General features: G+C 39.2%; 1 protein-coding gene across 3 annotated transcripts; it reads right to left on the reverse strand.

Annotated features, from left to right (window-relative positions):
- Positions 1-1592: 1592 nt before the first annotated feature.
- On the reverse strand, positions 1593-27878 carry LOC117317549 (cell division cycle protein 27 homolog). Of its 3 annotated transcripts, none has more exons than XM_033872367.1 (21): positions 27820-27878; positions 26505-26580; positions 25689-25839; positions 22223-22351; positions 21799-21896; positions 20936-21111; positions 20283-20420; positions 18738-18766; positions 15896-15938; positions 15146-15194; positions 14701-14814; positions 13848-14020; positions 13156-13308; positions 12516-12596; positions 12031-12158; positions 11550-11667; positions 10756-10884; positions 9119-9193; positions 8572-8665; positions 7853-7888; positions 1593-4471 (listed from the first exon to the last, which is right to left on the reverse strand). In XM_033872367.1, the coding sequence occupies exons 1-20, from the start codon at positions 27853-27855 to the stop codon at positions 7878-7880; spliced, it is 2001 nt and encodes a 666-aa protein (XP_033728258.1). In that variant the 5' UTR covers positions 27856-27878; the 3' UTR covers positions 1593-4471; positions 7853-7877. The 3 variants fall into 3 exon arrangements, with proteins under 3 accessions (XP_033728258.1, XP_033728257.1, XP_033728256.1); XM_033872366.1 differs by having other exon boundaries at positions 1593-4453; positions 20283-20423; XM_033872365.1 differs by having other exon boundaries at positions 20283-20423.
- Positions 27879-27980: the final 102 nt, after the last annotated feature.

A 27980-nucleotide genomic window follows, 5' to 3' on the forward strand; every position in this document is an offset into this window, starting at 1 on the left:
ACACTTTCAATATTAACTCCGGATCCAGAGACGTACACTTGTTGTCCAGGCAACACAGAAATGGATATGTTTGGCCCGAACTCCGATTTCAATTTTTTGATGATTTGTCTGTCTTTGCTAAGGAGCTGGGAAGAAATGCGATATCTGTCAAATTCATCATCGTCTGTTAGGAAAACCCGGGTCGCAAATCGAGCACTGGTTTGACAGGCACGTGTAAGTGGAAGGGTGGGCCGACAAGTTGGACAACCAATGACAGGGTCTTGAAATAAGTTTTGAGATATTCTTGTGGCAGTATGTTTTCCAAACTGACAACGATAGAAAAGCAAACGACAACTAAATGTCCTAATTAGAGTCATTTTCAACGTTCTTGCAACCAGACCATTTTCAACCGGAACTAGTTGAACCAGAAACCGGAAGTCTTGTAAATCTGGACTTCGTCGGTGCGAGTTGAATGCGGAAAATATGACGGATAAACACCGGATCGGCAGAAACCGAATAGAACAACCATAATTTCGAAAATTTTCAGATGTGATGTAACATTTAATTTACATCGTTATTCTTACTTCCTTAGAAGTTATCTATCTTTACAGACATTCATAGTACAGTTTTAAAATTCGCCCTGTGGGATACTGTTTACTCCAAACATGGAATTAATGGAATGTGGATTTCGAAAACTCTATACATGTATATCTTACTACTGACAGAGAAATTAATGACACAAGATTCGAGAGATTCAGGTTAATGAAGGCAATGGGAAGCGTAGTCAATATGATGTTCAATTATACGATATGAAGTCAGACATGTAAATTGATGCTTGTTGGTATACCTAGTGATTTCATTGTCAACATCATAGTTCTCATTAGGAGAATGTGAATTAACTTAGATTTTAATGTTTTTATGTTATTGGCATTGGTGAAGCAGAAGATGCTTACTCTTTCGGAGCACCTGGTCTTTATTATAATTTATTCATTATGTCCGTATTAACTAGAGGATTTGATACCATAAGGTATAATGGTGCTTCTGGTTTGCTTTCTTGAGAGGCATTTTGCCATTTATTAACGACTGGTGATCTTAGATAAAAGATGAAAGGAAATTATCAATTATATGTCCTGGCATAACGAAAAATTCACCAATGTTCATTTTGGTAGCTCTAGATGTACCGCGCGATTAGATTTGTATGCAGTATATGAGGCAGAAATTTAATCTATTGAATGTGTTCAGAGTTCAGGTCCATTGTCTGTCCATTCGTGATCATACTAGCATCCGTCTTTTACAAAGTAATTTCATCATTTATAACATAAAATCAACTTTTGACTTTCGATATTGTGTCCTATTTTGTGGAATATTGGGTAGTATGGGGAAAAAATTCCCATTGATGTGCCCCGGGGCCAAGTTGATACTGAAAGCCTTCTGAGGCTATCGTTGAAAAAGACAGAATTTAGTTAAAATTAATGCAGCCATTCAGGAGGAGTGGTTTATGAAGCAAACTTTTACTGATAATGGATGAGAAAGCACTATGGCTATAGGTGATCCTGACCCTGTTCATCAGATGACCTCTACTGCAAAAATAAACAAAATAAAAAATACAGGAATGTAGCTAACTTTTTTTTTATTTCCATCAGAATGTTGCATATCTGACACTCTCACCAATAAATAACTACACATGTATGCACACAGGTCCAATATAACGATGTATCCTCCCTTGTGTACACATACACACACACACACAAAAGAGTTATAAATGGACATGCACGGTAACCACTTTCAGTGGACATATCTGCACAATAAAGAATTGCGCATTAGTGCTCTTTTCTAGAATAGACATTTTAAGTGAAAAACATGGTTCTTTTCTAGAAAAGACTTTAATAGTTAAAACATGGTTCATTTCTGGAAAAGACTTGAATAGTGAAAATTCGGTTCTTTTCTGACAGACTTTAATAGTGAAACGTGGTTCTTTTCTGGCTATAAGTAAACGTCTTTTTAACTGAATCAAGTTTTTGTGAGATTTATATAATATACTGGACTAAATGTCTTTCTTACTAGAAGTAACTACATCAACTTGATAAACTAGTGCAGTGATGCTTGCATTACTGGCTCTGATATAAGATTACCCTAACACAACACAATCTGGTGAATTACAGTTCACCACTGGAGGTCAAAGGTCATAATATAGATCAGAATGAAGTTCTAGTGACAAGTAGTGTATGCTATATGAAGCCTGGACAAGTCAATGTGTGGAGGGATGGACAGGCCTCCCTCCCAACAAACAAAGAAGTTCACGCCTCCATCATCTTAATCAGGTGTAATGCCCCCAGACACTAACAGGTATAAACATAACATGGAGAATCACGTATAACAATCACATTTACCGTGCCGGTATATAAATATAGTTTGCTGCTACATGGGTGTATAGGGTGCATCTGATAAGAGGTCTCATGGGCCTGTATCACTCAAGTGAAAGTGCATCTAGGATATGTGACCTTCAACATGATTGAAGGTCGAATCTGTCAATTTCATAACATGATGTTAGCAATGTGTACTAATATGGTTTTGTACACCAGGGCCTAATTGTTCAAAAGGTGATTAACTTATAATCACTTTGATTAGTGAAAAGCTCATTTCTCCTTTACTTCGACATACATGTGTATTTAAATTCCTTAAATATGCAGGCAGGAACAGACTGGCAAATGCTACAGGGTTTCATAAAATGTTGTCCAAGGTTTTACTAGAAATGATTTTATCAGGATTTTAACTATATACTGCTATTAGCCTAATCTTGTTTTGAAAACTTTGGCCCCGATAGATTTGTGTCTTGAATATTTCTTCTACATTTTTATGATCTTGAATGTAGGTCAAGGTCAAATGCTTAAAAGTGTATGTATCCGACTAACAGATAATCTATTGTTTCATAATTATCACTATTGTATGATGCAAGTAAAACTAATGCAGCCAATTTTGCAGTTAAAGACAGCACAATGTTCAACCTTCAGTAATACACTGATTTTAATACTAAAAAAGTCAGAAAGGTCAAGGTCATTGAATCAGACAAATCTGAATGCCCATTACAAAAGTAAGTTACTCGCTAAATATCGAGTGTCACACGTAAGTTACTGGTTAAACACCGGGTGTAGACAATAACTATGCCACCTCAGTGGTAGATGCCCGAATATTTTAACAAGACCAACAACCTTGATAGTTCAGATAAATGACCTTGACCGACTAACTTAATAGTCATTATGATAGCATTCAAATTAATCCACTAACTGTCAATCATCTGCACAGCAAGTTCTCGTTAAAGTCAGTGCAGTCGTGAAAACACTTTGTGATATTAGAGTATTTACTGTAATTGAGTATATCTAACATTACCGGTACTTTCTATAGAATTTTTACAGTTGGAACTTAATGTTAAATTCCAGTTAAGCAGTCTTCAAGTTATCAGAGATCAAGATTAAGTCTTACTCTAGTAGGATAATGAGCTATGGGAGATTTAAATTCTATTTTGATTTTTGTAACAATAACTTTGAAATTTTGAAATTGTAAACAGAAGTATTGGATGAATCCAGCCTGACTCCAATTTGACTAAGATCATGAAATCTGGCAGCAACGTATTAAATGGTTAGCAGTTAAGTGGATGAAGCTGCTGAATCTCACCTGAAGATGCAGTGAGAATATTTTCAAATCTAATAAAACATACCATACATTAATTTACAATCTGAATTGTGTTGCTATGACATCTTGTAAGCTATCCACATACAATACATTTCTGAATACTGGCATATCTTTACCGATTTACAGGCTATAGATGCACAATGGTCTGAAACTATATCAAGGTTTTTAAAATTTATTTGATATTTATTTTGATTGAATATATAAATCTGACCATTCATCATACAACTTACTACTGTATATCACATGACATGCCACACAATTGTCACATGACATCCACATGACACATCACGCTTGTCACATGACCTTCACATGATATGCCACACCTGTCACATGACCTTCACATTGGATGCTACATTTGTTGCGTGGCCTCAACATGGCATGATATGCCATTGTCACATGACCTCCATGCCACATCACTCATCACATGACCTCCACATGACACACCACTCATCACATGACTTCCAGATGGCATGCTACACTCGTGTCACATAACCTCCACATGGCACCCTGCTCACATCACAGATCTACACACTTCACATACTGACAGTTAAGAATATTTAGGACTTCCATTTTCACACTAAAACCTCTCACACCTCATTAATAACAATGATAAAACATTTGGCAATGGTATCATAGTGTCTCTCCATAAAACTTGGACCAGCCGCGTCCAAACAGCCAACAGTACGTGGGTGTCTGGGACAGGTTCCCAGACCTACTGATCCTACTGAAGGGAGAGTTCTACTGACGAGATACCAGAATATCCAGCATCTGTCTGGTCAGGTTTGGGGTGCTGGTCAGGTATCTGTAGCAGACGAGAAAATTTACATAAATAATCATGTACAATCAATTGTGAAAATTGTACCACGAGAACCTGAAAACCATGAACACTATGTAAAGATTCTAACAGGTTTGTATAAGGTAAGGTTTGTATAAAGTAAGGTTTGTATAAAGTAAGGTTTGTATAAGGTAAGGTTTGTATAAAGTAAGGTTTGTCCTCCGCCCGGTTTGTCTCAGGTCCGGTTTGTCTCCGGTCCGGTTGTCTCCGGTCCGGTTTGTCTCCAGTCCGGTTTGGTCTCCGGTCCGGTTTGTCTAAACCGTCCGGTTTGTCTCCGGTCCGGTTTGTCTCCGGTCCGGTTTGTCTCCCGTCGGTTTGTCTCACGTCCGGTGTGTCTCCGGTCCGGTTTGTCTCCCGTCCGGTTTGTCTCCGGTCCGGTTTGTCTCCCGTCCGGTTTGTCTCACGTCCGGTTTGTCTCCGGTCCGGTTTGTCTCCGGTCCGGTTTGTCTCCCGTCCGGTCCGGTTTGTCTCCCGTCCGGTTTGTCTCCCGTCCGGTTTGTCATCCGTCCGGTTTGGTCTCAGGTCCGGTTTGTCTCCGGATCGGTTGTTCATCCGTCCGGTTTGTCTCCCGTCCGGTTTGTCTCTCCGTCCGGTTTGTCTCCCGTCCGGTTTGTCTCCGGTCCGGTTTTCTCCGGTCCGGTTTTTCTCCGTGGTTTGTTCGGTCGGTTTGTCTCCGGTTTGTCTCCCGTCAGGTTTGTCTCCAGTCAGGTTTGTACTCAGGTCCGGTTTGTCATCCGGTAGGTTGTTTGTTATCACGTCCAGGTTTGTCTCAGTCAGGTTTGTATCCACGTTCACGGTTTTGTATCGGTTTAAGTGTTTGTATAGGTAAGGTTTGTATAGGTAAGGTTTTGTCTCAAGTACGGTTTGTATCAGTAGGTTTGTATCTCGCTAGGTTTGATCGTAAGTGGTTTGTATAAGTAAGGTTTGTATCAGGTAGGTTTGTTAAGTAGGTTTGTATACGTAAGGTTTGTTCGTGTTGATTGACTAATCGGTTTGTATCGTCGGTTGTGTTCTCGGTGGTTGTTCGTAGGTTTGTACAGTCGTTTGTATAAGTAAGGTTTGTATAACGTAAGGTTTGTATAAAGTAAGGTTGGTATCAAGGTAAGGTTTGTATAAGTAAGGTTTGTATAAAGTAAGGTTTGTATAAGTAAGGTTTGTATAAAGTAAGGTTTGTATAAAGTAAGGTTTGTATAAGGTAAGGTTTGTATAAAGTAAGGTTTGTATAAAGTAAGGTTTGTATAAAGTAAGGTTTGTATAAAGTAAGGTTTGTATAAAGTAAGGTTTGTATAAAGTAAGGTTTGTATAAGGTAAGGTTTGTATAAAGTAAGGTTTGTATAAAGTAAGGTTTGTATAAGGTAAGGTTTGTATAAAGTAAGGTTTGTATAAGGTAAGGTTTGTATAAAGTAAGGTTTGTATAAAGTAAGGTTTGTATAAGGTAAGGTTTGTATAAAGTAAGGTTTGTATAAAGTAAGGTTTGTATAAGTAAGGTTTGTATCAATGTAGGTTTGTATAAAGTAAGGTTTGTATAAGGTAAGGTTTGTATAAAGTAAGGTTTGTATAAGGTAAGGTTTGTATCAAGTACGGTTTGTATAAGTAAGGTTTGGTTTAAGTACGGTTTGTTAGGTCGGTTTGTCATCAGTAAGGTTTGTATCACAGTCAGGTTTTGTATAGAAGGTTTGTATCCGCCGGTTTGTTCGTTCAGGTTTGTATACAGTCGGTTTGTTCACGTAGGTTTGTTCAAGTAGGTTGTATAAGTCCGGTTTGTATTGTCCGTCACGGTTTGTCTCCGTCAGGTTTGTCTCAGTCCAGGTTTGTCTCGCCGTACGTTTGTCTCCGTCGGTTTGTTCCCGTTCCGTGTTTGTTCTCGTGTTACGTGGTTTCTACGGTGTTGTGTTCGTCACGGTCAGGTTTTGTATACCCGTCCGGTTTGTCTCCAGTCCAGGTGTTTTGTTCGTCGGTTTGTTCCAGTCCGGTTTGTCTCCCGTCCGGTTTTGTTCTCGTCCGGTTTGTCTCGTCCGGTTTGTCTCCCGTGGTTTGTCTACGTCCGGTTTGTTAACGTACGGTTTGTCTCGCCTCCGTAGGTTTGTTGGTTGTCTCCCGTCGGTTTGTATCCAGGTACGGTTTGTTACGTCCGGTTTGTCTCCGGTCGGTTTGTTACGTCCGTTGTACGTGGTTTGTTCCAGTGGTTTGTTGCGTCCGGTTTGTTGGTCGGTTTGTCTCCCGTTGTTGTCCGTCGGTTTGTCTCCGTCGGTTTGTTCAGTCAGTTTGTTCGTCAGTTGTTTGTTCCGTCCAGGTTTGTCTCCGTCCGTTTGTTTCCGTACGTTTGTATCCCGTCGGTTTGTCTAGTCGGTTTGTCTAAGTAAGGTTTTATGTAAGGTTTGTATAGTTAAGGTTTTTGATAAAGTCAGGTTTGTCTATTCAGTGGTTTGTATCAGTCAAGTTTGTATAGTGGTTTCGTATAGTAAGTTTGTTTTCATGTTTGTATACAGTTGGTTTGTTCATCCGTACGGTTTGTATCACGTACAGGTTTGTATAGTCGGTTGTTCGTCTGTGGTTTGTCATCAGTCCGGTTTGTTCGTCCGTTGCTCAGTAGTTTTCCATCAGGTTTGTATAAGTCAGGTTTTCTAGAGTAATCAGCGTTTTGTCTAAAGTTCGTGTTTGTTATGTCAAGGTTTTCTACGTTCTAGGTCCGTTTGTCTAAAGTCGTTTGTCTGGTAGTTTGTCATCATAGTTTGTTCGTCAGTTTTGTCATCAGTACCGGTTTGTATAGTCAGGTTTGTTACCGGTCACGTTTGTCTCAAGTCCGTTTGTAGTGGTTCTGTATCGGTATTTTCTCACTACCAGGTTTGTCATACGTCCGTTTGTCTCACCGTACGTTGTCCGGTTTGTCTCCGTCGTTTGTCTCAGTCGGTTTGTTACGTCCAGCCTACGGTTTGTCTCCGTCCGTTTGTCTCCGTCCAGGTTTGTCATCACGTCCGGTTTGTCTCCCGTCCGGTTTGTCTCCGTCCGTTTGTCTCCCTCCGTTGTCTCCGTACGGTCCGGTTTGTCTACAGTAGCCGGTTTGTCTCCAGTAAGGTTTGTATAAAGTAAGGTTTGTATAAAGTAAGAATCTATCTAACAAGTTTGTATAAAGTTAGAGTTTTTGAACATTAACACTTTAGCTGAATAGCATGTTAAAGAACAGGTTGATCCTGATAACCATCACAAAAATCTTGATGCCTAGTTAAGCTTTAACAATCCAGCCACCACTAACAATTGAGGTCCTTTTAAATTAAAGTATAATTGTTGTAATCATCTCAGACATTTTCCTGGAGTTAATGGCCTGGATTATCATGTTAGTTGCCTCACCTGTGACTAGCTCTACCTGTACTCCTCAGTCAGGCCCTGAAATAACAACACTTATATTAATATCAGTCCAAAAATAATTTAGTCCTTCAATTAATATCAATCAAAAATAATTCAGTCCTTCAATTAATATCAATAAAAAATAATTTAGTTCTTCAATTAATATCAATCAAAAATAATCTAGTCCTTCAATTAATATCAATCAAAAATAATTCAGTCCTTCAATTAATATCAATAAAAAATAATTTAGTTCTTCAATTAATATCAATCAAAAATAATTTAGTTCTTCAATTAATATCAATAAAAAATAGTCTAGTCCTTCAATTAATATCAATCAAAAATAATTCAGTCCTTCAATTAATATCAATCAAAAATAATTTAGTTCTTCAATCAATATCAATCAAAAATAATTTAGTTCTATAATTAATATCAATCAAAAATAATTTAGTCCTTCAATTAATATCAATCCAATAATAATTCAGTCCTTCAATTAATATCAGTCTAAAAATAATCTAGTCCTTTAATTAATATCAGTCCAAAAATAATTTAGTCCTCCAATTAATATCAATCAAAAATAAATTTGACCTTGGCCTTAAATAAATATCAGCCCAAAATAATAATGACTTTGACATTAAATTAGTAGTTTAATTTACACAGAAATTAATAATATTGCTGGTCATGAATTTACACAGACATTACTGAATAAGGAAGGATTATTTTACCTGTTTCATGATTGTTGATTCCTTTCGGATCTAGGTCCATGGCCCAGGAAAAATTCATTAGTGCTAAATCAGAATTACCTAGCTTCTTGTGTACCTAGATAAACAGGAGGAGAAAATATTAAAAAGATAAGAGTCAAGTCATTTCACACTTTATAAAGTGAGCTACACTCTAGCTTAAAATCATATGCGACAGAAACTTGATATTACATGAAACACAAAAAAGAAATGCCATATGAAATGTGACAAAAAGAGAAGCATGACATTAGTGCCATATAGACAGATTTAAGTTCAGTGTACATGTTTTGTGAATCTTAAAATGGAAAGATTTTCTCAAGTTCCTTTCCATATGTAGAGCAGAAGGTACTGTTTGGTCTCTGATTTCATATAATTCAAAGATTTTTACCCAGACATGAAATCTGAAAATGGTGTTAATACTTCTGGACTTTTTCTCGTTATCTTAATACATGTACTACAGACATTCAGCTATGTTTTTATTTTTTCAAATTTTACCTGACTGATTTGATAATTTGCTATCAACATAACTTACCTTGCCTATTAAGAAATAAACTAGAGATTCTTTGGGAACAATTTGTTTTAGCTCCTCTAGCTCCTGCAGGGCTTCCTGTAAAAAGTAAAAGTTTAACAGAATTGGTAAAGCTGTTTCTGTAGTAATCTATACCAGATGAGGTCACATAAATAAATTATAAAATAAACATAAGTCTGCTTCAGTTAGCCAGAGATCTGCCAACAGGAACTTATTAAAATCTTAGGGCTTTTCCAGTAAAACATCTACCCCGCCCCAGGACTCCAGTAAAACATCTACCCCACCCCAGGACTCCAGTAAAACATCTACCCCACCCCAGGACTCCAGTAAAACATCTACCCACTCCAGGACTCCAGTAAACATCTACCCACTCCAGGACTCCAGTAAAACATCTACCCCGCCCCAGGACTCCAGTAAAACATCTACCCCGCCCCAGGACTCCAGTAAAACATCTACCCCACCCCAGGACTCCAGTAAAACGTCTACCCCACCCCAGGACTCCAGTAAAACATCTACCCCGCCCCAGGACTCCAGTAAAACATCTACCCCACCCCAGGACTCCAGTAAAACATCTACCCCACCCCAGGACTCCAGTAAAACATCTACCCCACCCCAGGACTCCAGTAAAACATCTACCCCACCCCAGGACTCCAGTAAAACGTCTACCCCACCCCAGGACTCCAGTAAAACATCTACCCCACCCCAGGACTCCAGTAAAACATCTACCCCACCCCAGGACTCCAGTAAAACATTTACCCCGCCCCAGGACTCCAGTAAAACATCTACCCCACCCCAGGACTCCAGTAAAACATCTCCCCCACCCCAGGACTCCAGGTTTGGTGAAGGGCTTTTCCAGTAAAACATCTACCCCGCCCCAGGACTCCAGTAAAACATCTACCCCACCCCAGGACTCCAGTAAAACATCTACCCCACCCCAGGACTCCAGGTTTTGTTAACGGTACCACCTATAGAATTTATTTAATAAATTACATAGAAGTAAAAGGAAGGTAATCCAACCATGTATAGAAGTGATTTATTGTGGAGTCCTGGGGCCAGGTAGATATTCTAATGGAATGACCCTTATTGGGGCCAGGTAGATATTTTAATGGAATAGTCCCAATGTTTTAATTCTAATTTCTCCACGAATGAAATAACGGATCATATCATGTTAAGTTTCTTTGTAATATTAATGGTTACAATTTTTGCCACAGTGAAAATATCAAATACGATCTTCATAAACTTGACATTTGACCATCAATCAACTTGCTTGGCACAAATCAATCAAACTCAAATCATGACTTGTGTATTCATGCCCTGAGCATGTCCCAAAACCTTCATACCTTCAACAGTTATTTAGAAATGACAGCAACTATCTACAAAAGATATATTCAAAATGGCTGCTGGTGGCTTAGTGGAAATTCCATAAAGTTCAAAACATGGCATGCAAATCAACAATTGATAAAATCAAAAAAATCCTTAAACAGTCTTTCAGATATATACCTTAACAAACTTCAAAAACTGCCATCTTAAATGCTTGATAAATTAAAAATGTGGCATACCCTTAAAGGGCTCACACAGGTCCAAAAATCTACCCATCAGGTGGCATTGAATTTTTTTAAAGGCAATATATATCAACTTACTTTATGTCGTTCACTGGCGAATAAGATGGACGCCCGGTGGAATTTACATAGTGGATTGGTAGGGTCTGTCTCTATGGCTTTATTGAGGGTGACGAGGGCACTCTCTGACTTCTGTTGGGAATGCTGTACCTGTAAATACAGGGTAAAAACATTAAATCACAGTGTAGGAAAGTATATATGAAAATTCCTCAGAATATTGGTCTACAGAAAATTGAAATCCCATGGCCCAAGGCATTTTTCTAAAGACACATTTTGTAAACACAAGTTGAAAGTAGCATATAACTGTGTCATACTCGCTGAAATATTTGAAGCTAATAATGTTTTATTTCTCGGTAAAAACATCTCGATTGTAAGCTCTGATTTCATTTGATCGTTTGTCAGAAAATATAGGAATGTTGTTTACATGAATCATAATGTATGTCAGGACTCAAACTTTTCATAGCCAATCTGGCCAACATGTAGATATTTTACATAGACCGACAAGGTTTTCTATAGCCTTGGGCCATCGGACCACCTTTACTCTCGAATACTGTTAAAATGGGAAATAACATAAAATGACAACACTGAATTGACAGATATCTCCAAAGGTGAAGAAATCTAACAAGAGAGGGAAAACAAGGGGGACAAGCATGTCAAGGGAGACAATCGTGTCAAGGGAGACAATCCCGTAAAGGGAGACAATCCTGTCAAGGGAGACAACTGTGTCTCTGGTTCTGTTAATCGAAAATATCATATAAACAGCACATCTCCCGCTGAACTTAATCCTCAATTATAAACAACGCCTCGTCACTCACCACTCCTATATGACAGAGAAGCGCTGGACTTTGAGGGTTGATAAGAAGAGCTTTCCGGTAGTGAACCTCCGCCAGTGTAAATTTCTCCTGCTTGAAGTAGATCATGCCAACACCGTACCTGTAATAAGTAACATAATCATATAACAAAGGTAAAAATAGATTCGTTTATTTCCTAAATTCTGAAATCCATTGTTAGTAACCTATAATTCTAGTTTTAAGTCAACATCAAAATGTTCTATGTTGATTTCTGATAAAACTTGAATCATTACAAGCTCTCGAAAGAAAGATCACAGAATCATGTAATGTAGGTAAACGTAGCTTGGGTAAATACCTATAATCTGAAATCCATTATTTGTAACCTCTACATCAAGCTATGAGCTGAGATAAAATGTCCTAAGTTTATTGGCGATAAAACTCACATAAATATATACATTTTTTTAATTCAAAATTTCCAACAGAATGTTCAGAGGTTTGTACCCACCATGCATTGTAATGACGTGGGTTGACCCGTATTGCGTTGCGGAAACATGACATGGCCTTGTCGAGCTCCTCTGTGAACACATATTCATGGCCCAATAAGGTGTAGGCATAGGCGAAGCTGGGGTCAACCTGGAGGTCAAATTATATAACATTAACAGTATATATACACTAACACAACCTAGAAACATTTACTGATGGCCAAGGAAGGTGTAGGCGAAGCTGGGGTCAAGCTGGTGGTCAAATTATATAACATTAACAGTATGTATACACTAACACAAACTAGGAACATCTACTGATAGCCGATTAAGGTGTAAATTTGACACACGAACTAAAAAAAAAATTCTTTCAAAAATTAAGTTAATACATCACACACTATAATGACGAAGTAGATGAAAGTGGTTATTGAGATCAGCGGATAGTAACTGCTTAGGTTGTAATTCTACTGGCATCTCCTTATAGCCAAGAACAAACAACATAAGTACTTGCCTGTATTGCCCGCTGAAAGAATTTGATGGCGGTGTCATGTTCCCGCTGAAGACTGAAACAGTTCCCCATGGCACACCATGCCTGTAGCCAAATAAAATCACATATAGACGTGTCCCTCTATTGTAAAATCTGGGCACAGATGTTTAAAAGGTGAATAGCTTAATCACTGGATTAGTAAAAATCTCATTTCTCATTTACATCAAAATCAGTGTATTTTATATTTCTAATAAGCAGGTAGGAAGAGACTGAAAAGTGTTCTAGTTTCCAAAAATGTTGTCAAGTTAGTTTACCAGGGATAATTTTATTAGGATTTAAAATTGTTGTTAAACTGTGATTAACCTGGACCCTGGTATTATCATAACTTAACTTTTAATATGACCTCTTGCTTTATATCAATATATCTTTCTCTGGAAAATAAAACATCTTAAGTGGGATCCACAGTAAATCCTTATTTTCTCAGTCTTGGTATAAACATTTTTCTGCTTATTGTGTATCACAATAACTGATTTTCATCAATATTCTACAATTTCAAATTGTTCAAATTCCCCCCCCCCCCCCCCCCTGGTATAAACATTTTTCTGTTTATTGTGTATCCTAATAACTGCCCCCTCCCATTCTTTAAATGGTGACACTGCCTTACCTGTGGAGCAGATTTATCCATATCGGAGAGTTCTTGAGCAAGGGTAGATAACTCTACATCCTTCTGTAAATGCCATAAGGTAGTACTGTGTATTTCAAGGCCGTCCAGATGATGGGGTTCCAGTGATCGCACTTCAGAGAAGACACGCTCAGCCTAAAATAATCACGTCATGCATGTTGACACACTGTCCAGACGAATAAACAGGTTAAAAGAGAGAATTATTTTCCTGTATTTAAGTTATGTGGCTAAACACTAGGGAATGCTTAAAATAGCGACTCACAACACAAACACTTTGTACTGATAATGAGATGCTGTGTTGCATTTAGAAATAAATTGAATTCAATTGAATGACATGTTCAGCAAAAGGAAAATAATCTGTATTATATTTTGTCTGATACTCGAAATCGAAAAATATTAATTACAAACAAAATGAATGTAAATGATCTCTTGATAAAGGGAGGTAATCCTGTGGTCTGTATGATACTGGGCGTGTTCTAAATAGTCATGTTTGAATTTATTCATCAAATTTTTCTCCATCTTATTGATAAAATTTTTCTCCATCTTATTGATCAAATTTTCTCCACTTCCTCTTTCTTCTTTTTTTTTAATCATATTTTCCCTCATTATTGATCAAAGTATTTTTCCAATTTCTCGAAGAATTTCTTTTGCTGTAGAACAGAATAAGTGGTCACCTTTTGATACTGGGCAAGCTCGAAGTAGGCCCGTCCCACTTTACACAGGACATAGCCGGTGTTGTAATGGTGGAGGGGCAGGTCCTGAAAGCATTCGATGGCCTTCCGACAGTCGTACTGACTTAAGGCCTGGTATGCCCGCCCCATACTCTGTAACAGGTTCAGCATTCCACCTACAACAAGAAGGAGTACGGTCAGATTCATATGACGTCTACAGGTACATTGTTGTGATCAATTGGTGCGAGTATTATTTAGAGACTTCGCCAACTCGGACCGGAAGTGATGTGGTCAAGCGGATAGCCCTCGTCCGTGTTGTTCACACAGTCAAGCAAGCGTACAGACGTATATTCGTACTGTGTGGCGTGACTGTGGACTACACTCACCATTATTGGCGTAACATTGTTATAATAGCATATATGAGGTCATCTTTACATCATTACCACTACAAGTGTTCGACTGATTCTCAATTACAATCAATTGGACTGGTCAGCTTCACAAGACTTCTACAAGTACATTACCACCACAAGTGTTCGACTGATTCTCAGGTAGAATCAAAGGGACTGGTCAGATTCACAAGCCTTCTACAGGTAAGTCACGACTACAAGTGTTCAGCCAAATATCTTTTATAATCAATAGAAAGATGTCACACGACTTTTACATGTACATCACTCAACATTATTGATTAGCATTAAAGACTGATAATCTTGAACAATGAGGTATCTCACAGCCCTGTAAAACAACCATCACCTTTTGAAACATAGAAAAAGAAAAGGATCTATATTTAACCTTAAAATGACCCCACTTATAAAATATCCAGCACCAACCCTGGTCGAGGTCTGCATTCCATACTTACACAGTGACTGATGCTGTATCTGGAGAATCTGTGTTTGTGATGGTGTGTCTGACTGAAGAGGTTTTGTGCCGGTATCACTCGTCAAATCGGTCTTCCCCAGACCAAGTCCCGACACTGAATAAGCCAAACAAATTACTATCAAAGATATGCAATACAACAAGTATTATTTGGCCAAATTTTGGTCATTTTCATAAAAGTACAATTTGTGGGTACTAAATTTCGATTTTTACTGCCAACAAAAGCAAATGGAACTTGGTTAATTGAAATTAATCTGTAAACGCAGTTAAAGAAGTAATTAAGAAATAACAATAACAAGATTTGCTCAAGGATGGACTGTCCTTGGATGTAAATACAATTTGAACAGTCAACCTTATGATATCGGTGGGGTGAAATTGACATACAAGTTTATCTGTACAACCAACAGGCCATGTAGCAATATACATACCAATATTTTTCTTTGGATTTCTTCCTGTACCTCTAGGACTTTTGTTTTCCTGCAGAGAGAACAACACATACTAATCACACATGATCACTATATGATAGTCCAGCAGTGCTTCGAAAACTTCCTTAAATTCAAGAATTTCTCAAATGATGTTTGATTGCTGATCGTTCATAAACAAAACAGAGAATATTCATGAACGGTTGTTCTATGCTATGATCATATATATGGTTGTGGACATGTCTTAACAAATTTGACTAGCTATGATCATATATATGGTTGTGGACATGTCTTAACAAATTTGACTAGCTATTATCATATATATGGTTGTGGACATGTCTTTACAAATTTGACTAGCTATGATCATATATATGGTTGTGGACATGTCTTTACAAATTTGACTAGCTATGATCATATATACGATTTTAATGTAGTTAAAAAATATTTGAAATACTGACATTTACTTTTACCAACTGATCTGCCATTGTGTTATCTTGACCGAATTAATGTTGTAGTCAAACCATTTTCGATCATAGAAATTCATTGAGGATTTGCCAGAATATGTTTCACCATTGCCTGTTCCAAATTGATCCTACATAGATCTGCTCATTTTATTTTCCAGACCATCATATCATTGCGACCATCCTATGTTCAAGCTATTTCTGCTGCAGGCCAAGTCATTCTTAAACTTGTGATATCTCAATGGTTACCTTAAAATGACAGGATATCGACAATAGCGGAGTATCGGAAACTTACCTTGACGGTGCGTTTTCGTACCACTGGAGGATTATTCTGTATTCTGTGAAAAAATAAGCTTAATGTTATTTGTCCTCCTGGCTCTGTAGAATTTGATGTACATTTTCTTTACTTGGTTGTTTTATGATACTCATACAGATTTAGCTCTATACAAGTCAATAATGTATCCTTCACCAAGACAATATGTACATTTGTATAGATACTGTAACTATCTTGAGGCAGGGAGGGGGATCTACACTGTTCAATGGATTATAAACATTTGATGGGCAATTTTCAATGCTATGCTTTTGAAGTAGAAGTCATAATTGACCCAAACCAATCCCTGCCACACTAACTAGCAACATCCACCCATCCCGGCCACACTTACCATTACAATATCCACCCATCCCGGCCACACTTACCATTACAACATCCACCCATCCCGGCCACACTAACCATGACAACATGCACCCATCCCGGCCACACTTACCATTACAACATCCACCCATCCCGGCCACACTTACCATTACAATATCCACCCATCCCGGCCACACTAACCATGACAACATGCACCCATCCCGGCCACACTTACCATTACAACATCCACCCATCCCGGCCACACTTACCATTACAACATCCACCTATCCCGGCCACACTTACCATTACAATATCCACCCATCCTGGCCACACAAACCATTACAACATCCACCCATCCCGGCCATACTAACTGGCAACATCCACCAATCCCGGCAACACTAACCATTACAACATCCACCCATCCCGGCCACACTTACCATTACAACATCCACCCATCCCTGCCACACTAACCATTACAACATCCACCCATCCCGGCCACACTAACCATTACAACATCCACCCATCCCTGCCACACTTACCATTACAACATCCACCCATCCCTGCCACACTTACCATTACAACATCCACCCATCCCGGCCACACTTACCATTACAACATCCACCCATCCCGGCCACACTAACCATTACAACATCCACCCATCCCTGCCACACTTACCATTACAACATCCACCCATCCCTGCCACACTAACCATTACAACATCCACCCATCCCGGCCACACTAACCATTACAACATCCACCCATCCCTGCCACACTTACCATTACAACATCCACCCATCCCTGCCACACTTACCATTACAACATCCACCCATCCCGGCCACACTAACCATTACAACATCCACCCATCCCTGCCACACTTACCATTACAACATCCACCCATCCCTGCCACACTAACCATTACAACATCCACCCATCCCTGCCACACTTACCATTACAACATCCACCCATCCCTGCCACACTTACCATTACAACATCCACCCATCCCGGCCACACTAACCATTACAACATCCACCCATCCCGGCCACACTAACCATTACAACATCCACCCATCACGGCCACAATAACAATTACAACATCCACCCATCCCGGCCACACTAACCATTACAACATCCACCCATCCCTGCACCACACTAACCATTACAACATCCACCCATCCCGGCCACAATAACCATGACAACATCCACCCATCCCTGCCACACTAACCATTACAACATCCACCCATCCCGGCCACACTAACCATTACAACATCCACCCATCCCTGCACCACTAACCATGACAACATCCACCCATCCCTGCCACAATAACCGTGGCAACATCCACCCATCCCTGCCACAATAACCGTGGCAACATCCACCCATCCCTGCCACACTAACCATTACAACATCCACCCATCCCTGCCACACTTACCATTACAACATCCACCCATCCCGGCCACACTAACCATTACAACATCCACCCATCCCTGCCACACTAACCATTACAACATCCACCCATCCCTGCCACACTAACCATTACAACATCCACCCATCCCTGCCACACTAACCATTACAACATCCACCCATCCCTGCCACACTTACCATTACAACATCCACCCATCCCTGCCACACTTACCATTACAACATCCACCCATCCCTGCCACACTTACCATGACAACATCCACCCATCCCTGCCACAATAACCGTGGCAACATCCACCCATCCCTGCCACAATAACCGTGGCAACATCCACCCATCCCTGCCACACTAACCATTACAACATCCACCCATCCCTGCCACACTTACCATTACAACATCCACCCATCCCGGCCACACTAACCATTACAACATCCACCCATCCCTGCCACACTTACCATTACAACATCCACCCATCCCTGCCACACTAACCATTACAACATCCACCCATCCCTGCCACACTTACCATTACAACATCCACCCATCCCGGCCACACTAACCATTACAACATCCACCCATCCCGGCCACACTAACCATTACAACATCCACCCATCACGGCCACAATAACAATTACAACATCCACCCATCCCGGCCACACTAACCATTACAACATCCACCCATCCCTGCACCACACTAACCATTACAACATCCACCCATCCCGGCCACAATAACCATGACAACATCCACCCATCCCTGCCACACTAACCATTACAACATCCACCCATCCCGGCCACACTAACCATTACAACATCCACCCATCCCTGCACCACTAACCATGACAACATCCACCCATCCCTGCCACAATAACCGTGGCAACATCCACCCATCCCTGCCACAATAACCGTGGCAACATCCACCCATCCCTGCCACAATAACCGTGGCAACATCCACCTATCCCGGCCACCTTTAACTGTGACCAGAGAGCAGTATTTCTTCTGTATACATGCATGATTTAGTCAAATCAATATTAAAGAACAGATACAAAACATGCTACTACATGTTGAACCACACCTAAGAACGGGTGATTTATAACTTACCCTGTCTGCTGACTTCTCCGTGTCACAGGCTGAAACATAATTACAACACATAGAGATAAAGATGGATACATTTATACTCTACGACAATCACATCAATGTTTAACCTACTACGACAATCACATCAATGTTTAACCTACTACGACAATCACATCAATGTTTAACCTACTACGACAATCACATCAATGTTTAACCTACTACGACAATCACATCAATGTTTAACCTACTACGACAATCACATCAATGTTTAACCTACTACGACAATCACATCAATGTTTAACCTACTACGACAATCACATCAATGTTTAACCTACTACGACAATCACAACAATGTTTAACCTACTACGACAATCACATCAATGTTTAACCTACTACGACAATCACATCAATGTTTAACCTACTACGACAATCACATCAATGTTTAACTTACTACGACAATCACATCAAAAGTGCTGAATACATGTTGGAACATTCACTGTTTCACTGATTTTCAAGCCAGAGGCAAGAGACAATATTTCAAAATAAAGACAATATCACCGTAATTAGTAACATCCTTTGTCTATTTAACATTTAAGCTATACAAACTGGTAAATGCCAAAAACTTCTGATAAATCCATTATTTTTTACCAATGTAGAAAACAGATCTTAAGATTACGATTGGAAACAAAGGAATATTTTCCCTATGAAATGAACATATGAATACACATCACTGTTAAATATCTACAGTAAAACATGTTTAGTACGAACACGCTTATAGCGATTTCATGGATATTGCGAACAGATTCCGATTCCCCAGCTATTCTCCCTCTTACTTCTATGCAATTCTATAATTATATTGTGAATTTCAAATAGCGAAATATTGTCTATAACGAACCAATTTAGCAGTCACGACAGCTGAAAGTCCATGTTATTTTAACACTATAGTACGAACCGATCTTCCGCAGTCGGAAAGTCATGCCCTGGTGATGACGACCGTGTCACTTAGAGGCGCCCGAGGGCACATTTCAGGGTATATACAGTATTTGTACGATTATTGAACTGGTGAGGTTTTCTTTTGATGACTTCTGAATAAAGTGAGTTGTTTTATCGATGTAAATGTCAAGTTGTTAATCCATTCTTAGATGTCTTAAGAGTGTACACAGTACATAGTAACAGAGGAAGAACATTCCGTAATCAGTGGTGCTATGGCGAGTGATCATTTACACGAGATAATTAGTTTTTTGAGTCTCGAAATGATATATATGTCAGATGCTTTTAGTACTTTGTACACACTTGCCTCACACGAAAAGTTTCGGCAGAAAGTTATAACTGACAAAAATAATTGCATCGCTTTTAATTTGTACTTGTAATTTTTTTTTCAATATTTTCATACAGCGAAGTTTTTAGGAAAAAAAACAATAAAATTCGTAATACATGTAGTATGAACTATCAATATAACGAACTGATTCAGTTGGTCCCCTGGGATTAGTTATAACCGTGTTTTACTGTATTCTTTTCCTCCCTTCTCGTGAGCTCAAATATTTGTTCAGAGTGAGAGTATCTGTGTACCTTTTTACTGGGTGCCCGACTTTCCAGCGTGTTGCTATCTGTCAGTGCCGGAGACGGAGTGACAAACATGAGTTGAGACGGAGAGTCCTGATTCGCAAAACTTGGTGTAAATGGTGTTCCTTGTCCCTGGAACGGTGTCTGCTTAAAACAAGAAATAGATTTATTAATACCTGGAATGGTGTCTGCTTAAAACAAGAAACGGATTTATTAATAATATATAAGATTACAACGAAGCTGAAAAGACGTGTCGACTTGATATTACAATCTCGTACATTTTAAACCTGAATGTACATTATAAGATTACAATGTAGCCAAACAGACGTTTCAATTTGGTTACATTTTCCACTTCAGTGTACCAAACACTCCAACACTTGTCATTTGATTTGTCTGATGAAGGTAACAGTAGTCAATACAGAATTTTCTTTTTCACATAATTTGTACAATGAACTTGAACAGAGTGTGCCATAAAAATGATTCATTGGTTTTTTAAGCAGACATTAATAATATTAACAACAGGTGCTACACAGAATCCTGTACCCACTAATAAAATCTTCCCTACAAATCGACGGAATATGTTTTTCTCAAACTCGATGGGATTACATTTTCTGCTTTATACCAAGTAATATCCTCCGATTGTGACATGGACTACCCACCTGGCTCTTGGACTCGCAGAGCGTGTGTTGCTGAAGAGTGTCCGGAGTTTTCAGGAATTCCATCATGTCCAGACGTCCCCAGTTCGGACTGCACATGTGTTTGACCACTTGAGGTACTGGTGTAATTTGGGAGTGGGGCGGTGCCTTAAATACCTGACATGGCTCCGTCTTATCACCTGTGGAAGAAACGAGAAATATCTACAAATACAAATCAACTGTAATGGAAACATGAAGTATTTATAAATACAGATAAACTGTCATGGAAACGTGAAATATCTATAAATACATATAAATCGTAATGAAAACGTGAAATATCTACAAATACAGATTAACTGTCATGGAAACATGAAATATCTACAAATACACATCAATTGTCGAATACACTCCATAAAATGTTATAGAGAGATCTTTACCTTCAATAGAGAGAACTTTACCTCCAATAGAGGGAACTTTACCTAATTCACACTTTACCTCCAATAGAGGGAACTTTACCTAATTCACACTTTACCTCCAATAGAGAGAACTTTACCTAATTCACACTTTACCTCCAATAGAGGGAACTTTACCTAATTCACACTTTACCTCCAATAGAGAGAACTTTACCTAATTCACACTTTACCTCCAATAGAGGGAACTTTACCTAATTCACACTTTACCTAATTCACACTTTACCTCCAATAGGAGAACTTATATTTACCTCCAATAGAGAGAACTTTACCTAATTCACACTTTACCTCCAATAGAGAGAACTTTACCTAATTCACAAAGCTGTTCAAAAGAGAGAACTTTACCTAATTCACAAAGTTGTTCAAAAGAGAGAACTTTACCTAATTCACAAAGCTGTTCAAAAGAGAGAACTTTACCTAATTCACAAAGCTGTTCAAAAGAGGACCACATGAGAGGGTTCAGCTTGAGACTTTTCTTGTAACATTCAATTGCTTTCTGCTGACGTTCGGTTTTGCTGCAAAAGAAGAATGAAGAGATTAACAACCATGGAAGGCAAATATTTATTATCGTTAAATCCAAACCATGTGCACTTCAGAAAGAGGAAAGATATAGAGTCTGATGTTAAAAATAACAGAATAGATATCATTGTAAATATATTCTTTACACATGATGCAAGTAAATTCTAATAAGGAGAACACATGACGGGTGATTCCACTGAACTCTCACCTGTAAATATGCCCTAATAAGGAGAACACATGACAGGCAATTCCACTGAACTCTCACCTGTAAATATGCCCTAATAAGGAGAACACATGACAGGCAATTCCACTGAACTCTCACCTGTAAATATGCCCTAATAAGGAGAACACATGACAGGCGATTCCACTGAACTCGGCCTCCAGCTCATCACAGGATTTGGTTTTACTTTGGAATATACTGCCAACTAGCACCTCTTCTGCTTCGGATAATCTACAACACAAAATTATTTTTTATATATGTATATAATTTCTGACCTTAATATCCTTATTTCGTATTCTTAAGAATCTTCTAGTAAAATACCATAATCTTTTGAATAATAAAATTTAGTTGCTAAAAGATTTAAAACATTGTTTGACTATTGCGACCTTGAACAGGAGGCCTACAGGCCAAAATGTTTATCTGACCACAGAGACTTACAGCAGGAAACATGTATTAACTTACTTGTTGTGGGGTAGGACGGCCGTGTAACACGTATTAACTTACTTGTTGTGGGGTAGGACGGCCGTGTAACATGTATTAACTTACTTGTTGTGGGGTAGGACGGCCGTGTAACATGTATTAACTTACTTGTTGTGGGGTAGGACAGCCGTGTAACATGTATTAACTTACTTTTTGTGGAGTAGGACAACCGTGTTACATGTATTAACTTACTTGTTGTGGGGTAGGACAGCCGTTTACATGTATTAACTTACTTGTTGTGGGGTAGGACAGCCGTGTAACATATATTAACTTACTTGTTGTGGGGTAGGACAGCCGTGTAACATGTATTAACTTACTTGTTGTGGGGTAGGACAGCCGTGTAACATGTATTAACTTACTTGTTGTGGGGTAGGACGGCCGTGTAACATGTATTAACTTACTTGTTGTGGGGTAGGACGGCCGTGTAACATGTATTGACTTACTTGTTGTGGGGTAGGACGGCCGTGTAACATGTATTGACTTAATTGTTGTGGGGTAGGACGGCCGTGTAACATGTATTGACTTAATTGTTGTGGGGTAGGACGGCCGTGTAACATGTATTGACTTACTTGTTGTGGGGTAGGACGGCCGTGTAACATGTATTAACTTACTTGTTGTGGGGTAGGACGGCCGTGTAACATGTATTAACTTACTTGTTGTGGGGTAGGACGGCCGTGTAACATGTATTAACTTACTTGTTGTGGGGTAGGACAGCCGTGTAACACGTATTAACTTACTTGTTGTGGGGTAGGACGGCCGTGTAACATGTATTAACTTACTTGTTGTGGGTAGACGGCCGTGTAACATGTATTAAACTTACTTGTTGTGGGGTAGGACGGCCGTGTAACATGTATTAACTTACTTGTTGTGGGGTAGGACGGCCGTGTAACATGTATTAACTTACTTGTTGTGGGGTAGACAGCCGTGTAACATGTATTAACTTACTTGTTGTGGGGTAGACAGCCGTGTAACATGTATTAACTACTGTTGTGGGGGTAGGACGGCCGTGTACATGTATTAACTTACTTGTTGTGGGGTAGGACAGCCGTGTAACATGTATCAACTTACTTGTTGTGGGGTAGGACAGCCGTGTATCATGTATTAACTTACTTGTTGTGGGGTAGGACAGCCGTGTAACATGTATTAACTTACTTGTTGTGGGGTAGGACGGCCGTGTACATGTAACATGTATTAACTTACTTGTTGTGGGGTAGGACGGACGTGTAACATGTATTAACTTACTTGTTGTGGGGTAGGACGGCCGTGTAACATGTATTAACTTACTTGTTGTGGGGTAGGACGGCCGTGTAACATGTATTAACTTACTTGTTGTGGGGTAGGACAGCCGTGTAACATGTATTAACTTACTTGTTGTGGGGTAGGACAGCCGTGTAACATGTATTAACTTACTTGTTGTGGGGTAGGACGGCCGTGTAACATGTATTAACTTACTTGTTGTGGGGTAGGACAGCCGTGTAACATGTATTAACTTACTTGTTGTGGGGTAGGACAGCCGTGTAACATGTATTAACTTACTTGTTGTGGGGTAGGACGGCCGTGTAACATGTATTAACTTACTTGTTGTGGGGTAGGACGGCCGTGTAACATGTATTAACTTACTTGTTGTGGGGTAGGACGGCCGTGTAACATGTATTAACTTACTTGTAGAGGGGTAGGACAGCCGTGTAACACGTATTAACTTACTTGTTGTGGGGTAGGACAGCCGTGTAACATGTATTAACTTACTTGTTGTGGGGTAGGACAGCCGTGTAACATGTATTAACTTACTTGTTGTGGGGTAGGACAGCCGTGTAACATGTATTAACTTACTTGTTGTGGGGTAGGACGGCCGTGTAACATGTATTAACTTACTTGTTGTGGGGTAGGACAGCCGTGTTACATGTATTAACTTACTTGTTGTGGGGTAGGACGGCCGTGTAACATGTATTAACTTACTTGTTGTGAGGTAGGACGGCCGCGTAACATGTATTAACTTACTTGTTGTGGGGTAGGACGGCCGTGTAACATGTATTAACTTACTTGTTGTGGGGTAGGACAGCCGTGTAACATGTATTAACTTACTTTTTGTGGGGTAGGACGGCCATGTAACATGTATTAACTCTTTACGTACTCATTTAAATTTCGCGGTCGCTACCGGAAGTGAATGCTGGGTAGGTCCTTTGTGTATTGGAGCATATGGCTATCACATCAGACGTCGATAAAACGATCTTTTACTGATCTTTTACTGTTGTATAATGCTTAATATTAAATGAAGTTTATCATATGGAACAAGTACTGAGTACGGAAACTCTTTTACCCAATTTTTCCTTTAAAATACGGCGAAATCACCAGGCAGAATCGCGGGAAATGACATGTTAATCGGCACATGTGTCACACATGTGCAAGAAATCACGCAGCCAAAACATCGTTTTTTTGGTTTGTAAAAATATTTTACATATTTCTTACTTATTTTGATGATAAACGTTACTCAATTATATATATATTATCGTTTTTAATTGTTTTATTGTGTTTAACACCTCAACAATCTCGCAGAAAACGAAAGTAAATTTGAGGCCGCCATTTTGTAGCTATGTAAACAGCTCGGCATGAACCGGCGGAATTCTTTGAAATAGACAATCTTAACGAATGAATTATGCTTCTGGTACGTAAAATATACCATCAATACAATATTTACATTGCTTTTTATTTCTTAAAAACATCATTTCCGTGTCAATTCCTTCGTATGACTATGCTAAACCAGCAAGTAATATCAACATCTTTCGCAATGTTTTACGACGATTTGAGTCGTCACAAAGGATGGAAGGCATGTTAATTGTGACGTGTGTAGTCGTCATGAAGGATACAAGAGCACATTTTTGTGACGTCTGTAGTCGTCGTGAGTACGGAAAGAGTTAACTTACTTGTTGTGGGGTAGGACAGCCGTGTTACATGTATTAACTTACTTGTTGTGGGGTAGGACGGCCGTGTAACATGTATTAACTTACTTGTTGTGGGGTAGGACGGCCGTGTACATGTATTAACTTACTTGTTGTGGGGTAGGACAGCCGTGTAACATGTATTAACTTACTTGTTAAGGTCGACACAGCACCGGGCTAGGAGGTATTTACATTGTGGGGTAGGACAACCACGCTTCTGAAGTAACATATAGGCCTGTATGGATTTTCCCATTCTGTAGTAACATGTGGCCAGTAAAAACAGGGCTTCGTCCGATGTTTTGACTGAAAATGAAAATACAGATTAAAAGATTTTGACAAATCAACATATATAGATCTCTTAAATAACCATATTGGGTAAGGACAGGCAATGTATACATGTAAGATACTTTGAAAGTGTGACTATAATTGATGTTCTAACCTTATTAAAAATACTGACCTTGGAAAAACTTGACCAACCTCTATTCCATATGTGTACATATTGAGGATGGTTACTAGGTCATACTCCAGTGATATTTAATTTTCAGGGGTTTGATATATAATATATCAATAAGCATTGAACAGTATTGGCTTATTCCGGATGAAATATATGATTTATTGATACGGGTAATAAGACTTTTGTTCCACTGTTAAGAAATCAAACATACTGTGAAACACAACATGATTTCCCAGTCAGTAAAATTGTTTTCTACTGTCCAACTGATGCATTTTCAGGACATCCAAAGTGATTCCAAATGATGATTAATTAATATATGTTTACAGTTAATTATATATTGTGACATATATTGTAGAGTGCATCTCATCCTGTAACGATACACACCTGTAATTATATTAGTACTCAGTGGACTCGCATTTCTGATAATTCGATTGTACATACAATAAAACTTTAACACTCACCTTCTGAAAATCTTATCAGGATTGTACACAAACTGCATCTTTATAACACTCACCTTCTGCCACAAGCCTTTCTGCCAAGAAGGTTGCATCTTTGTAACAGTAGTTATTTAGCGCATCCCATATAGCGGTCTGTTAGGAAACAACAGTTATATGATTTAATCAATAAAACTGAAAAATGTATCTTAACAAATTGTTGTCTATGGTAATGAAGATTAAGATATCACTATGTTAGTAATCATGTTAAATGGATATGAACAACTCCATCTTCTTTTGGCTCATGATCATAATGACTGGGCAGCCCCTCCAACCTTGATCATGAACACAACGACCAGGATCACCTCGAGCTCTCTAACCTAGATATGAAAGCAATGACCTGGGCTACCCATACAACCTTGATCATGAATACAATGAGACGGGTCACCCCTCTAACCTAGATATATGAACACAATGAGCCAGGTCACCCCTCTATCCTTGATCATGAACACAATGACCCGGACTGCCCCTACAACCTGGATCATGGACAAAATGAGCGGGGCTACCCTCTCCCCTAAATTCCCCTGTGTCTAGTCTATTCTCAAAACACTGAACAATAGAGAAATGAACAATCAACTGCACCCTCTCAATGAACAATAGACTGCAACAACAACAACAACAACAACCCCCCCCCCCCCCCCCTATGAACAATTTTATACACTATGCACATTCCCCCACCCATGAACAATACACTACGTACACACACATCACCATAACAATGCACCCCTCCTCCATGAATACACTGAATCCATCCATACTGCAACTCCCCTCAATTAACAATACACCACCATTGGAGAGTGGGGGGGGGGGGGGGGGGCAGTTTATAGACCTCCCCTTTGGTCTGTCGGGGGTGGGCTTTTAGAGTGTGGTGTGGTAACAGCTACTGACAACAACTTATTATTTGAGTTCTGACTGACAATTTAAGTCTTCAGCAAACTGGTTTACAGCAACGTTTGTTGTGTATGTAGCGATGTATCAACGTAGGTAAATATTCAGACCTCTGACATCCGAGGCTCCGTTTACTCGTGTGCTGAGCTAATAAAGATTAGACTTGCAATCACATATGAAACTACACAAATTACCAATACACCAACGCTTGTGTGCTCTTCCCTGCTCTGTTTTATTGGTACAACAACAGACATTCGTTTCCTGATAATATTTCACACACAGAACAGAAACAGGCCGTGTCAAAAAGTGACATGAGCAAGCTCCAGTTTATGACAGAACAGGAAGAAACTGGAGTCCTCTGATAACTTTTTTCCATCAAACAATATATGCGGAATCTCTATAAACCAAAAGCTATCCACAAAATATCCACAGAACAGTGTACGTCACCTGTATAACTGGCTCCTGTAACAACATTGCCGCCATGTAAATGCAATGTCCTCGTTTAAAGCTGTGATGTCACATGATCAACAAAGGGCGACAACTCCTATCAGACAGTGTGCCATTTTCTCATTTCTGTTAGGCCTATTCTACGTCGACATTTTAAGTCA

The sequence above is a fragment of the Pecten maximus genome, chromosome 19 (assembly GCF_902652985.1).
Source record: "Pecten maximus chromosome 19, xPecMax1.1, whole genome shotgun sequence".
Lineage (NCBI taxonomy): Eukaryota > Metazoa > Mollusca > Bivalvia > Pectinida > Pectinidae > Pecten > Pecten maximus.